The sequence below is a fragment of the Physeter macrocephalus genome, chromosome 15, assembly GCF_002837175.3.
Source record: "Physeter macrocephalus isolate SW-GA chromosome 15, ASM283717v5, whole genome shotgun sequence".
In the NCBI taxonomy this organism is placed as follows: domain Eukaryota; kingdom Metazoa; phylum Chordata; class Mammalia; order Artiodactyla; family Physeteridae; genus Physeter; species Physeter macrocephalus.
Genome location: NC_041228.1, coordinates 8,172,005 through 8,187,937, shown reverse-complemented (window position 1 = coordinate 8,187,937; position 15,933 = coordinate 8,172,005). Strand labels below are relative to the sequence as shown.

Sequence of the window (15,933 nt, the reverse complement as noted above, 5' to 3'; positions counted from 1 at the left end):
CACACGCACACACACGCACGCACACACACACACAGCAACAACCAGATATGTCTCCAGACATTGCCAAGTGGCCCTGTCGAGAACCGCCGCCTGTGACCGTGGAGTTAAAGTATAATCTTTCGAGCCGACCTCTGGGCTCTAGTGTCAGAACCCACAGGGGCTGGCACTCACTCCGCCTCATCAACCCTGACTCCATCCCTCTTCCGCCAACTCTGTGTGGTTCTCCCCTCTGCTTCTACCTCCACGGGGCTGGCCTGGGGCCCCTGGGTAAGTGACGATATTAATAGCAGAGCAGCTATTTTCTCATGAGCGGGCATAAAGCTAAGCACGTCGTTCCATGTAGCTCTAACACCATGTCTGTGTGTTAGATGTTGTTGTTCCCATTTTACAGATGGCAAGACTAAGACACAGAGGGACTAAGTTGACTTTGTTTTTTGCAGAGGCAGGGTTCAAACCGGGGTCTACCTGACATTAGGGCCTGCACCTGCTCTTACCACTAAACCACAATGTAGCTTTTCTGAGGGTTGGGGGTCACGCCTCCTATTTCCATGTGGCAGGATCCCGTCAGAGTGCCTCCACAGGCCTCTCTTCTCTCGGTCCCCTTAACTCATTCTTCCCGGGGGAGGAGGTGGCAATTGGATGGGGAGGACCCACCTACCTGATGGGTGAACTGGGAGAAGGAACTGGGCATGCCCAATCCCACCCTCTCTCCTGGGTCTGGGATCTCCCCGCCGGCAGAGGACACACAGTCTTTACCCGCTCCCACCCGCGTGGGTAGGGGAAGCCTGCATTGTCCAGTTCTGGATGTAAGTGGGTGGTGGGTAGGCTTAATTCTGGGGGCATATTAGGAATCTCCCTTGGCTGCAAGTCTAAGCCACATTCTCCAAAGAGTTTTTATCAGTTATAATGCTGATTTTTGGATCTCCATCCTCCTGACTCCTGTTTTTACCTCTCACTCCATTCCAAACTGGAGCAGTAAGCAGAGGTGTAATTGTGGAGCCCCCTCGATATCCAGTACTGAGCGCAATGCCTTGCACACGTACGTTCTCGATACATACGGCAGGCCTAGTAATCACAGGCTGGGATCTGACAAGGACTTACTCAGCTCTCACAGAATCCTTTCAGCTTCACAGAGCGATGCTGTGAAGCCACGACAAACGCCTGGATTATATCCCCCTCTCTTTTAAACTTTTTAAAAATCAGGTTTTAAATGACTACATCAACTAATGTGCTCCCAGCCATCAGCTGGTCCTGCCAGTTCCTTGATGCAGATGCCCAGGGCAAGGAGACAGAACAGGCACGAAAAGGTTCGGGAAGTGTTCCATACACAGCTACTGAGAGATGGCTGTGTCTATTGCTCCATGTAATTCTTTTTCTTCCTCTAAGAATAACACTGCATTTGCCAACATTCTCCCATTCAAAATGCTAAAGAAACCATAAGAACGAAGTCCTGAAGACTTACCAATTTTTCCAATGAGATTATTTTGAAGATAGAGGATTTTTAAATCCCGGCACCACTTGTCAATATGTTCTAGTCTTTCTATTTCTTGCTGATGCAAGGAGAGCTCCTCCAGGGAACAAATTATACCGTCATTGTGCTCGGCATTCCGTCTAATAAGATCTTCCGTGACTGAAAGAAAATTTGTTACATATTCTATCTCCATCCCCATTAATATTAAGTTATTAATGCATCGATTTTTCCTTGCAGTTAGATGTGAATTCTCCAGGCCCAAGTCATTTTCAAAGGGACAGAGATCAGAGAAGTGCTTCCTCCTGCTGGGAGTTTCTGTGATTCCAGGGTGACTCAGAAGAGAGATGTGATGGTACATTTTGTCTTTCTTACACTGGGATCTACACACATTTCGCTGTATGGATGGAGACCAAGTTGACAGGTAATGACCCTGAGAACGTGGAATCTTGAGGTGGTATCATGTCGAACTGGATGAGACCCACTAAGTAATCCAAGACAGAGAAACCTGCTCCGGAGAGGTACGGTCGGGCTGACAGAGGGCAGAAATATGAAAGCATCTCCATTCAACAGCCACAACCATTCAATAAGGAAAGGTTCACTCACTCGTTCATTCATTCAACTGGTATTTATTTAACTCGAGTGGAAGAGACAGGAGAGGAACACCCCAGATTTTGCACTGCAATCTTATAAAGCACTTGGTCCGTTTCCAGGAGGCATGAAAGAAGCTGCTCGCAGGAGGAGGGGTTGCAAGAGTCCCCACCCCCCGACAAGACTGATGAGTAGCACTGGGCTGGTCTGATGCCACAGGCCAGGACCATATGATGATGGTAGCACCAAGGTACCGGAGACAACATCTGGTCCACAGTGAGGGCCAAGAACAGGACACGCACCCTCTTTGTAATCTGTACTAAAATCAAGGAGGTAAGGAGGTAATGACAATGGAGAAAACTTGTATTTTCCAGTGCTATTAAAAATTATTAACCTGTCTGAACCCTCACATTTTAGGTGGAATGTGGAAATATCACATGTCCATCCTACAAGATAATAAAGATTCATTTATTGCCATTTACAAGGTGCCAAGCACTGTCCTAAATGCTATGCGTGTGTTAACATGTGAGTATGTACAATGATTATTTATCTTTTTCAGATGAGGAACTGAGGCACAGATAGTTTAAATAACTTGCCCAAGGTCTCGCTAGTAAGTGCTAGAGCGAGGTTTTAAGTGTAGGAATCCGGCACCTGACCGCGTGCTCTGAACCACTATGCTCCACTGCCCCAAAGCGAGCAAATAAGAGCCTCTCAAAATTTCTCAAGCTTCCTAAATGCGCAAGCTTCTCTAGCGGAGACAAAGCCCTTCACGGCACCTTCAGCTGCCCCACTTCTGGGCCACATCCTTAAAAGTGAAGTTTGCCTTTTTTGAACAATGTGAAAACATGTACGAACTCCATTATTTGTGTGCAGGTAGCTGAACCCTCTGCTACTTCCTGTGGTAGGAGATGGGGCTGCTTGTGGTGACAGTGCTTTGGAAGAAAGACAAGGGAAACGCAGAGGTTAAGAGATTAAAATACCATAAATGGGGAATGTTCCTGCCGCTCTAAGCTTTTCTGGCTCCACTAACAGCAAAGAGGGCTGCAAACTAGGTCCTGGGGAGGGGGCAGGCCAAAGAGGTGTTAGAAGGCCAATAGGGCAGTCCCTCCAGCCCTGGCTCGCTGGGATCCCTACTGCCTGCCGTACTCTGCCGTCTCCGGATGCTGCTGGTACTAGGCAAGCTGGCTTGAACAGACTGCTCTATTCAAGGAAAAGGAAAACAATACACTTTCTGAAAACCAAACTTGCAAGAGAAGCGAATTAAAACTACTCTCCAGAACTCCCACCACCGAAGTTGGTTCTAAGAGCTTAAATCAACCGACAATGAATAAATGGGTACAGCCAGGTTGAGGATACATCAAAGCTGCTGTGTAGAGTCAATTACATTACCTGCCTCTGAAGTTTATCTACAAGAATTCTCTTAGCAAGGATGCAACACGGGTTAAGGGGTTGGGATGGCACAACCAATGTTATTTCAGCTAACGTAAGGAAATGTGGAAGTGATGCACCACTGCGATGAAGACAGACCCTCAGTGACTAACAGTGTATATGTGACTTAAATGACAGAAATCCATGGAGCAGGGATTGGACTTTGGAGGCCTCGCTGCCATTAGAGGTGGGGTCGATGGGCCAGGAGGACGTGCCCTTCCACAGCCCAGGCCCTCTCCTCCAGACCCTGCCGCAGGTGGAGAACAATGGAAGTCTCTGCCGAAGGGACCCCAAGCCTGCCTCCAGGTCCTATGCTGGATGCTTCTCCAGGTCCAGTCCTGAAGGCAGGCTGCACCGTCAGGCACACATTCCTACACCCAGGGGCGTCCAAGGAGCGGCTGTTTTCCGGGGATGTGGATGGCTTGGATGTGTAGGCTGCAGTATCTACCCTCATACATGGGCATGAGGGACCAGGATGGAGCCAGGGATAGGAAGATGAGGGAGGTACGGACGAAGGAGCTGGCTTTCTACAAGCCACCACGTGCTGGCACAGAACCCAGGGAGTTTGAGAAACTTATATTGAATGTAGCCTTCTGGGTTGTTACGAAGGTGTACTTGTCAAGGAAGGAAGATGCATTTTATTTAGCAGTTTGATGTATAACTTGATACATGGGCCTCCGCTCATATTCTTGCCCCCAGTCCCCAGCTGCCCCAGCTGAAGGCTTAGTTGGGTACCCAGCTTGAAGACACAACCTAACTTGAACCCCACAGAGCTGTCAGCCTCACAGGTGCAGTGAAGTCGAATGCGGGCAGGGGAATTCTGATGGCATCTTGTGAAGCATCTGCACAGGCCACGTGGGGCCTCCTGGCTCTCGGGGACACAAAAGGTATCACAGGTTCCTCCAGGTCTCCAGACTTGAAGACTTTTCTGCTTTACCTAACCCTGAAGGCTTGCTGGCCCCTCCAACTGTTGACTAAGTTCTCAATGGTGCCAAACGTCCTCCCTATGTTCTCTGGCTACACCTTCCTTGAAATTTAAGAAATTCTTGTTATTGCGCTATTATGTGCATATGCATTTGATCAGTTGCGTGCAATTGTCAAACCCTCCCTTTCAGAGGCACGTAGGTATTAGGAAGGAATTAGGTTGATCCGTATCTCCTAATCAGGAGAATTAAGATGATAAAAATCACTATTAGTGGAAAGGGGTGGGGAAAGTGGGGGAGTTGGCATAAATAACAAATGTACACACACACACACACACACACGTGGGAGAGGAGGGGCTCAGATTCACTCAGCACAACAGGGAAGTCTGTCCAACAGCAACAGTTACGTACAATGAGGACAGATTAAATGAAAATCAAGAGGAGAATCACAGAGGCAGGTAGAACTGTCAAGGTCTAGAAATTTCCCAGCAGCCCTTCTCTGAACTCTTCTATATTAAGCAAACTGCTGTGTGGCACACTGTTTTCATAGTTACCTATTGTGTAACTCAGGAAACTGCTGCCTCACCTGTGATGGCAAACGTCAGTGCAAAAACCAGGGTCCCCAAGAAGAAACTGTCAGAATACCTACATGGTGTATGGAGATTATAGTGTTTCAGACTTTGAACTGGGAAGACATTTTGTTGTTTTATGTACTACGCAATTTGGACCAAACGTTCTTTAACTCCAAGGAGCACTGTTGGCCTTTAGAAAGTCCTACTCTAAATAATACAGCACTGCATTTACAAGAAATCACTCTAGGGACTTAAAAAGGATTGGAAGCATTAATATGTCATCATAAGACTATTTCAAGACAGATGGTATTACGGTGCCTATCACATGGTATAGAAGAACATGCCAAGGTACTTACTATATGAAATATACTTTCACTTCCTTATTTTGGAAAAATTCAAACAGCAAAATACGGGATTCAGATGGACTCTGAGAAGTGTCTCACCTATACAAGGTCATAACCAATATCTGAATGAGGTGGTTGATGAAGGATACTAACAATTATAACCACAGATTCATACTTATCTCCCTAAAAGAATTTTGCTGGGGATTCCAAAGTTTTAACCAAAACTGATGAGCTACCCTAGGCTTCTTTTCAATTCCTTAATATGCCTGGGTTCTCAGTAACTTGGGGGAGTTTCAATAAAATGACTTTGCAGGGTAGGGGGGGGAAAGGGCAAGAGGAGAAGTTTTCTGGAATACTAGAGGTTGTCATGTTGTTTACTATGAAAGAGATTTCAGTGTATTGAACGAGGTTCTAGGAACTCCCAAAGCCAACAATTTAGTGTTCATCCTTCAGGTTTTATATCATGTTTTGTAAACAACCCTCTCTTGCTGGATTAGAATAAAATCAGTAATATATGTTTCGGGCAGATTCTGCAGAATTTGTAAACATCTTGAAAGACCTAGTGGATACATATACGAAACAGAGATTTAACATAAATGAAGGGGTTACAAAGAGGTGAAGATTTCATCTTGTAGCATCTGAACTTTTTCTCTTTTACTGTTTTCCATGGGCATTTTAAGAAACAGGATTACTCATTTGCCCGGCCTTTTCTTACTGACTCATGGTTATCATGAGCGTTGGTGGCCATACTCTACACCCTGGTCCCATGACACTGTTAGAGGCACTCATGCAGAGTGTGTTGTTACAAACACGGACAGGGTGTACGGGGCAAGGACAGAAGAATGCAGAAAGTACAGTGAGTACAAAGGAGGGAGTGATCCATGCTACTGAGTGACAAGAAGAAGGTCAAGCGAAGCATCATGGAGAAGAAGTCCGGGCTGGATCTTGAAATATGAGTAGATATTTGCCAGATAAACAAATGAGGAAAGGACACCACAGGCTATGGTAGATGCTACAGTGCCCAGTTCCCCCCTTCAGGCCTGAAGGATTACTTCCTGCTGCTGGGAGTTCTACCAGAAGGCAGCTCTCAGCTGCCCACCGTGAAGTCACCTCAGCTGAAGAAACATCTCAACCAAGATCATGCCCCTTCCCAGGAAAGTCTGTATCCAGTGATCAACTGATGTGGGGCTAAAAGGCCCCAACCCTCTCACCCCAACTTGGGAAAACCAGAGGTCTGTCCCAAGTTCAGAGCTCCTTCCGATTTCCAGGTTGGTTGGCTAAGGCCTTTGTTAAGATGCATCCAGCCCTACTTCCCTCTCTGCCCGATCTTGCTCTCTTCCCTACCCACTCCAATGACACTCTCTAATAAACCTCCTGCACACTGGCCTCCATCTAAAAGTCTGCCTCCTGGGGAACCCCACCTGGAAGGGCGGATACCGGAAGCGGTACACAAAAGCGGACGCTAGCTAACATGGAACGTTGAAAATTCGTTCCCCATTGATAGTAACCTCACACGGTGGAGGGCATGCGCTAGATCTCTGGGGCCTCTTTCATAAGGGCATTAATCCCAATATGAGGGTTCTGTGCTCATGACCTAATCATCTCCCAAAGGGCCCGCCTCCTAATACCATCACCTCGAGTGTTAAGATCTCACCATATGAATTTTGGTGGGAAACAGACATTCAATCTATAGCAAATGGGATATTAATGGAAGGGAACACACTGGTAAGTGTGACACATCAGGCATTAGGGAAATATGGGGGAAACTGTAACTTTAAGGACAGCTGTATTGGGTGGCTGCCACTAAACACAATTGACAAGGTAAGGCTGAGAGTGACAACTGAACATTAAAAGCTAGGTGTGAAAACCACAGTACCACACTGATAGCATATAAAGAGGTTTCCTCCCTGAAAGCAGAGGGCAGAGAACCAGGACAAGGACTAAATCATTAGAGTAGCAGAGCCTTCAGGTTCCAGACACGATGGAGTCACAGGCACAGGATTTACCCTCCAGCCTAAGATAACTAAAAAATCAAGACAAAATATAAGAAAGTAATGCTTTTAAAAATAAATTTGTCATTGGGAACTCAAAAAGAGAAAGTATTTTGAACAGAACATAACATGAAAAAAACCAGCATATCAAAATCTGTGGGGTGCAGCTAAAACATAACTTGGAAGAAATTTATAGCACTAAATGCCTATAGCAAGAAAGAAGAAAGGTCCCAAATATCAGCTTCTTCTCTGAGAAACTAAAAAAACCAAACAAAACAAATTAAACCCAAAGTAAGCATAAGAAAGTAAATAATAAAGGCTATAGCAGAAATCAATGAAATGGAAAACAGAAAAGCAACAGAGAAAAACCAATAAAAATATTTTAAGAAAATAAAATAGGTGAATTTCTTGCCAGACTGATCAGTAAAAAGAAGAAGACACAAAAACCTGATTATAAGCAAACAAACAAACAAAAGCACTTGCAGCAAGCTAGGAAGAGAAGGGAACTGACCCAACTTGAGAAAGGGCATCTACAAGAGACCTACAGCTATCATCCTACTTAATGGACAAAGACTGCACGCTTTTCCTGAGATCAGGGAAAAGGCAAGGATAGCTGTTCTCACCATTTCAACATTGTACTAAAGGTTCTAGCCAGATTCTAGCAATAAGGCAAGAAAAAGAAATAAAAGGCATTCAGATAGGAAAGGAAGAAGTAGAATTATTTCTCTTTGCAGACGGCATGATTGTCTATGGAGAATATCCAACAAAATCTACATCAAAAGCTGGTAGAACTCGTAGCAGAGTTTAGCAAGTTTGCAGGATATAAGATCTATAATGGAAAAGTCAATTATATTTCTACATACCAATATCATTTACAATGGTATCTTATTAAAAAACTGAGTTAAATGGATGATAGAATAACGTAAAACTTAAAATTAGGGAAACAAAAACATAAGAGGAAAATCTATGTGAACTTGGGTTAGGTAAAGATTTCTTGGATGGCACGAAAAGCAAAATCTATAAAAGAACAAGTTGTAAGTTGGACTTCAAAATTTTAAACTTCTGCTCTTTGAAAAACACTGTTAAGAGAATGAAAATATAAGCCATAGATGGAGAGAAAATATTTGCAAATCATATATTCTATAAAGGACTTATATGTAGAATACATAAAGAATTCTTAAAACAATCATAAGAAAACAAATCATACCAAAGTTTGAGTGAACAAAGGTTTTCATTTTTCTTTGGTAATATCTAGGAGTAAAATAGCTGGGTCATAGGATAAGAATAAAATTTTCATTAATTTTGTTTACTACTGTATGTCTATTTTGTTTCCTATTGTCTTACCTTATGTTTTCTACTACATTGATTTTAGCTCTTGTACTATTCCAGGTTTCTATTTATTTTGGGTTTAATTTGTAATCTTTTTCTAGTATCTTAAGGTGGAACCTTAGGTGATTTATTGCCTATGCCCTAATTTCCAGAACCTGGGAATATGTTACCTTGCCTGGCAAAAGGGCAAAGTGACTTTGCAAATGTGATTAAGGGTAAGGACCTTAAGATGGGGAGAGTACCCTAGATTCTCCAGGTAGACCCAATCTAATCACACAGCCTTAAAATCAGAGAGACTTCCCTGGCCACGTCAGAAATTGAGATGGAAGAAGAAGAAAAAGAGATGCATAGAATGAGAAGGATTCAACCTACCATTGCTGGCTCTAAAAATGAAGAAAGGGAGCCACAAGCCAAGGAACATGGGTGGCCTCTAGAATCTAGAAATGGCCTTAAGCTGAGAACCAACAGTGAAATGAGGATCTCAGTCCTATTACTCTAAGGAACCAAATTCTGCCAACAACTCAAATAAACAAGAAAATGCTCCTCCCCTAGGGCCTCCAGAAAGGAACACAGTCTTACTGACACCCTGATTTCAGGTAGGGTGAAAATCTACAAGAGCATCTACAAGAGTCCAATATAGGGACTCTATATCAGACTTGTGACCTGCAGAACTGTAAGCTGCTAAATTTGTAGTAATTTGTTATGGCAGCTGTAGGAAACTAACACACTGCTTTAAAGTCTTTGTGTGCTAATTTCAGCACCTCTATCATCTTGGGATCTGCTTTTATTAACTGCTTCTCTTCTTGATCATGGCCACATGTTTCCTTCCACTCCTTGTGTCTAGCAATTTTTAATTGTAGGCTGGTGGTTGTATTCTTCTATTGAAGCACTGTAGAAAGTCTAGATTATATCACTGTCCTTTAAATGGAGTGGAACTTTATTCTGGCAGGCAGTTAAAGTACTGACAGAACCTTTTTTCCCTGTTAGGCTTGACTGTATTTTTTGTTACAGTGGATCTATTTTAGTTTTGAACTTAGCCCTAGAGCATGGCCATTACTCCAGGGCCCAGTGCTTACTGCTAAGGTATGGTTTTCTTGGGGGTCTCAAATGAATACTTAAAGGGCTCAGCAAGGTCTTTTAACTCCGGATGGGCCAGGACTCCTGTGTGTCTTCCAGGACTGCCTGACCTCTGGCATCTCCATTTGACACTCTGCCCCATAGCAGGTGATCTCTTTCAGGTCTCTCCACGTCTTTGCTACACATGCTCAGCCAGCCCTTGCCTAAATCCTATAGTAAACGTCCCCATGAAGTCTTCTTCCCTCCCCCATTCCATACTGTACCTCCTTCTCTGTATCCTACCCCATAAATTACAGCAACTTCAGCAGCTCAGAAGGCTAATTTCTGCCTTAGCTCTGCAAGACCACTACTTTGCTTGAATTCTATCTTCTTTACTGCAAGTAGGAAAGTGCCTCTACAAAGAAAGCTGGGGTGACAGTGGGGTATGACTTTTGCATTTCCCTTCTCTCAAGGAGCATCGTTATGTCCTATTTGTTGTTGCTGCCCAGTTTCATAGTTGTCTACAGTGGAAGGTTAAGTCCAATACCAGTTACTCTATTATAGCTGTAGAAAGAAGCCCTAAAATGTATCATTTTTATGACTTAGCACTTTAACCAAGTGTTTCCAATGACCTGTCTCAAGAGAGTTTCTATGGTACTTATTTCAGACAGTTATTGGGGGGATTAAGTGCCCTATGCATGTAAAGCATTCAGCAGGGCGGTGGTATGCTCTCAAAGAAGGCCTGGTTAAGAAGAATTATGCACATGTTTTAATTGTTAAATTTTCAAGTGCACTGTCCGAGCAATTTCACTATGACCACTCATATAAACTTAAATGAATATAACAGTCAAAGTATTTTAATTTTCTTGAGGTACAGAATATTTGTCTAAGCATTCCTCTTTCAGTTACATCAATGAATAATTACAGAAAGGAAATAGCTGTTCTAGCCTTAAAGCTATTGTCAAATAAAGTCATTAAGTTAAAAACAAAGTTAAACAAATTAGTACAGTCTTTAGTAACCAGTTCAGTTTGAAAATTAAATTAGGCCCTCCATAAAAAAATAAAACAAATTTAAAACACTCTATTTATCCATAATTAAGTGTTTTGCTTATTTCTTAAACTTTGTCTCTGTGCTTGGTATGTAAATATATGCAATTTCTTTAAAGGATGTTTTTCTTGGAAGCCCATCTTTCATCAAAAAGCTTTTCCTTATATAGCTAAAATGTTTGTGAAAAGCATTTAGCGATTGTTCATAGGTGTGTGGTGAACAATCCATATGGTATCTAGCAACGTCTCATCTCAATTTCAAAGAGCTTGAAATTAATGGTGAACAACACTGTCCACCAAATGAATTAAGATTTAGAAGTATGAAACAAAAGATTTAAAGGATTTGTTAGAAGCAGTTGATGAAGTCTACAATATAATGGCAATGAATAAGGAGGATGATTCTAATGGGAGTTTCCTAGTCAAGGTGAACTGAGAGGAATTAATATAAAACTGATTTTTTCCACTATGTGCCTTTAAGAAAATGAAGACATTATGAAAGGCCACTGAGCTGGAGCCCCGAATTTAATTCTAACCTATCACATAACAAGTGCAAGGTTTGGGACCAGATGCTTAAACTTTCTGCATAACAGATTCCAGCTGTATGGTTTTACACATGGCATGGATTAGAGACCACTGAGCGCCCTTCCAGGGATAATATCCTATGGCCCTGTGGGTGCTTAACTTCCCCCGGCAAATGCATACACAGATCGTATCTCCATGAGACTAATCACCCTAATTTGATAGTCACAGTAATACAAAATGAATTCTATATTAAATTTTTGTTTTAAAAAAGAAGCTCATTCTTCTCTAAATCATAATCTACACCAGATTAAATGCGCAGAGAAGAACTAATTCTTTCATTTTCCCCTAGCCACTGCCCCCGGCCTTGACACTGCTCTCCCTGCGCAGATTCTAACACTAAAAGTAGTCTCTTTGACTTTCAACATGAGAACTTGCACCACGACCTCTCTTCTCCTCACCAGACCTTCCCTTACATTCAAGAGACAGTGTAGTAACATATTAAAGAAAGCCAGCCCTTTCAGGTTCACATGCCAGATACATCACTTACTGTGTGACAATCGGCAAGTTGCCTAACCTCTCTGTGCTTCAGATTCCTCATCTGCAAAATGGAGGCGACAGTAGTGTCTATTTCATAAGATTTTTGTGAGGACTCCAGGAGTGAACACAGAGAAACCACTTAGAACATTGCCTAGAAGGCAGCAAGTACACGACGTACTTGCTGCCATCATTAAGCCATCATTACCATCTTCTCTCAGAAGCCCAAGTTTTTGCTCCTGATGTAGACAGTTCAGAACTGTGGAAAGAGCAGTAAAAGGAATCTTGTATCTTAGTTTTGACTCTATAGTGACTGATATTTTTAAGTAAGCGTTTGCCTTTTTCCTCAAAGGGAGAAGCTCCAGGAGGGCCGGCCCACCTGTTTGTTCACCACTGCACCCTCAGCGCCTGACACAGGGTAGGAACTCCAATACAATTCTGATAAGTTAATGATTTAACAAATGAAGGTGGACAAGATTCAGAGACAGAGGGCAAAGGATAATCCACAGAAAAGTTAAAAATGTTGATGAGCAAAAAGAAAAAAAAAATCTGGGACCACAGTATGGGGATGAGGGGAGGCAAAGCGTGAAAGGAAATAACTGGTTTCCGAGCGAAGTGTTAACATTTAAAATCACCAGCCCCCTTCCACCACCAGGCTGTCAGCTCTTCCAGGGCAGAAACCCCATCATCCACCACGGTCTCTTGATTTAAAAGTATTCACTATGACACTTTTACAGTAAGTGATAAATTCGGTGGAACTGGATAAAATTGCCACGTGTAAAGGTCAAAGACGGTGTCGATATTGGAAAGGTTCAACCTGGTATAATTGGTTCAATCTAACATAAATAACTGTTAATCCTGCCAACTCAGTCTCTTGGTACACTTAGAATCACATTTACAACACCGGCTGTCTGTAAACAGTACTATTATTGCCTACGTTTTGGAGGTGAGGAAGTCTCACAGCTGATAGGTGCCGGAGTCGGTTCCCTCAACCACCAGGCTACACTGCCTTCCCAAAGAGTCCGAGGGCTGTGGTTCAGAGACAGCGACTAGCCCACGCTGCAGGCAAGGAGACGCGCGGGCTCGAATCGGGCGTGTCTAACGCCAAAACCCTAGACCTTCCAATAGCCAGCCTTTCCGTCAAATCCAATGCTTTCCTCCCCCGCCCCGACGCCCACCCCATTTTACAGAACGGGAACCTGAGCCTCGCCGGGGCCAAGCTGCCCCGCCAGTCAGCGGGGGACATGGCACTGCCCGGTCTGCAGAGAGCGAAGGGCTGGGCCGGGCTGGGGTCCGCTGGCGGGAAGGGGCGCCGAGGGTCCCAAGAGGCCCGGGACGATGCCCAGAGTGGGGCCGGTCGAGGGCGGAAGGTGGGAGAGGGCGCTTACTCCGTCCCATGGCGCCTCTCGGGTTCGCGGGCTCGGGAAGCTCGACCAGGACCCCCAGGGCCTCCCTGGACGCCTCCTAGTCTCTCCTCCGCGCGTCCGCACCTGGGAGCCACGGCAACGGAGACTCTACGGCGGCCGCGCGGGGCCAGGCTGGGCCGCGTTTCCCGACTCAGGAGGAGCAAGGAGGCGAGAATGGGCAGAGGAGGGGCTCCCCGCGAGGAGACAGGGGCGCCCCGCAACCCAGACCTAGTCCTCCTCCACGTCCCCACCTTCCACCTTCGCAGACTGCTTCCCTTTCCCCAGATCAACTGGCCAGACTAAACAAAGAACCAAGGGACGCTCTGTTTCCTGAGGGGAGCTGCTTCCTAGGCGTGCCTCTTAGCCCGCCCTTTACTTTTTTTTTCCTCTTTGTATTTTATTTAACGCCTTCCGGAGCCAGGAAATCTGGAATCGGCCCACACTCCATTTCCCAGAGGTGTGACCTTAAACTTCCTTAACCTTAGTTCCCACCTGTTAGATGAGTGCTAACAATAACCTCCAAGGATCATTGTGAAACTTTAATGAGATAATTTGAGTGAATGAAAGACACTTTTTAAAAACAGCAGACTCAGTATTTAGGGGATGGAGCAGGCTACCCAGGAAAGGTGCCCCATTCTTTTGGACATTGGACACTTCTTCATCTTGGGATCTTTCCACTAAAATCTAGGATAAGAGCTCCTTCTGGGAGCAGGGTCTTGACAGATTGTTTGACACTCTGGTGGAATAGAGAAGAGATGTGGGTGCTAAAACAGGGAAAACAGGAATATTTACTTCGTAATTTGTCATGGGCCAGGCTGGGCTGGTTGTGCTGTGTCCTTCCTCAACTCAACATCACAGACACCGTTTCTTAGAATCAGAGGACCCATGGGCCACAGAGGACAGGGGTACACTGTGCTATGATTGTTTCGGTCCACTGACAGGAAGGGAAACTGGGAAATAAATCACAATGTGACAGCTCCGGGTAAAGTCAAGTTCATTTCATTCAAACCGAATGTGGTAGTTTAAAGAGCCATGGTGTGTGTCTGCTTATGCAAATCATTATTCAAAATAGACTTATTTCTTTGGCTCTTGGAAATGTAACAAGATGAGTGGGGCTTCCTGAGAAAACTGCTGCAACATATTCTATATATAAGTAGAAATAAATTTTAAAGAGGGTTTTTAAAAATTCCAGGAACAGCAAAATAGGCCTCCCTCTTCTTTTGTGCTGGATAAATTCCAGGGACATTGACCTAGAAAGCTATTGGGTTCTTATTATTTTTACTATTATTATATAATTCAGTATTTTTATGATGTGTAACTAATACTGTGGTTACAATTCCATTGTACTTTGCGTTAATTTTCCTTCAGAAGAATTTCCTCATTGCAACTCTATAACAAGTAAACCAAGCTCCCAAGCTTACCAGCACTTCTACAGTTTCAAGTTCTTCCTTCCCTCCTTCTTTCATCCAGAATTTCCAGTGGTGGATGAAAAGATTTTAAACCTGCCTGGATACAAATTATTTTACATTCCTTCCTTTGAAAGGCAGTGTCAATGCCCCTTACCTTGAATCTGGGCATGCTTCTGACCACTTGGACCAATAGGGTACAAAGAAAGAGATGCTCTGTGATTTGCAGAGTTAGTTCATAAATATCTGCTTTGCTAAACACTGACTTTTGGAGTCCTGAGCTGCCTTATAAGAAGTCTGTCTACCTTAAAGCCACCATGCTGGAGAAGCCAAGTGTAGGTGGCCCCTCCAGCCAAGCCCCAGCCTTTCAGCTCTCCCTGTCCACATGGCAGACATTGAGTGATGCTGTCTTGGACCCCGTAAACTAGCCCATCCATCTCTGAATGTCAGCGTGTCAATGCCACATAGTACAGCAGAGTCACCCAGCTGACCCCTGCCGGAATTCTGACCCACAAACTCATGAGATAAGTTTGGGAGTAGTTTAATACAGCAGGAGAGAACTGAAACGGTGGACTTGACTGCTATGGGAAGTGGTCAAGTCTTTTCCTTTGTAGTCTCTTGGTCGAAGTGGCTGGAAGCACACCAGGATTCAAAGGGTAGACAAGTCCCTTCCACTGCATGTTTATGGGATGGTTTGATGGTGTTCAATTAAATACAGTTTGTTAGTTGCATTTACTTAATTAACATGTGTTTGATTGATCTGTGCAGGATTTTGTAGAAGGAGATGCCTCATTGAGGTAGGAATCTGGACTCAGTTGTTTCTAAGCATTGTGTGAGCAGTCTCAGTCCTCTGTTCAAATCCTAATACATAAAACACATAAAAGAGGCTCTTCTCTGGTTTGAAGCAGATGTCAGTGTCCCTGAGCGCTAATCTGATATGAACTGAGACAGTTCAATCGGTTATTTGTCTGTGTAGACCTAGGAAAAGAGCAGTGTTTGATTTTGTTTGCTTTTAGAGGCCCAGCTCATGGGAAATTCCTAGAAGTAGGGTTTGAAAAACGCAGAGCTAAAGTCTCCCCCCGAATCCTCCAAGGCTACTGAGACCCAACTTCCATGTGCCCAGATCAACCCACCAGCCCCACTTGGTGTTCTCCAGAGTCCTTCCTCGGTCTAAAATTTCATACCTATGGATGCTCTTCCTGCTTAACTAGACCAATAATTCTCATCTGAAAAGGGAAACAGTATAAAATACCGGTGTGTGTATGAGAACCCCTTAATTAAACTTAAGCCCTTTACTGCCCTAGCAAATGAATATG

At 44.0% G+C, this 15,933-nt stretch overlaps 1 protein-coding gene across 1 annotated transcript in view; it reads right to left on the bottom strand.

Annotated features, from left to right (window-relative positions):
* Window positions 1–13,293, bottom strand: part of DNAAF11 (dynein axonemal assembly factor 11) — a 75,911-nt gene extending 62,618 nt beyond the window's left edge. Inside the window, exons 1-2 of the mRNA XM_007106424.3 lie at window positions 13,194–13,293; window positions 1,463–1,630 (exon numbers count right to left, since the gene is read on the bottom strand). Coding sequence (XP_007106486.2) covers window positions 1,463–1,630; window positions 13,194–13,203 — 178 coding nt within the window. The 5' untranslated portion in view covers window positions 13,204–13,293. The remainder of the gene's footprint in view (window positions 1–1,462; window positions 1,631–13,193) is intronic.
* Between the last annotated feature and the right edge of the window lie 2,640 nt (window positions 13,294–15,933).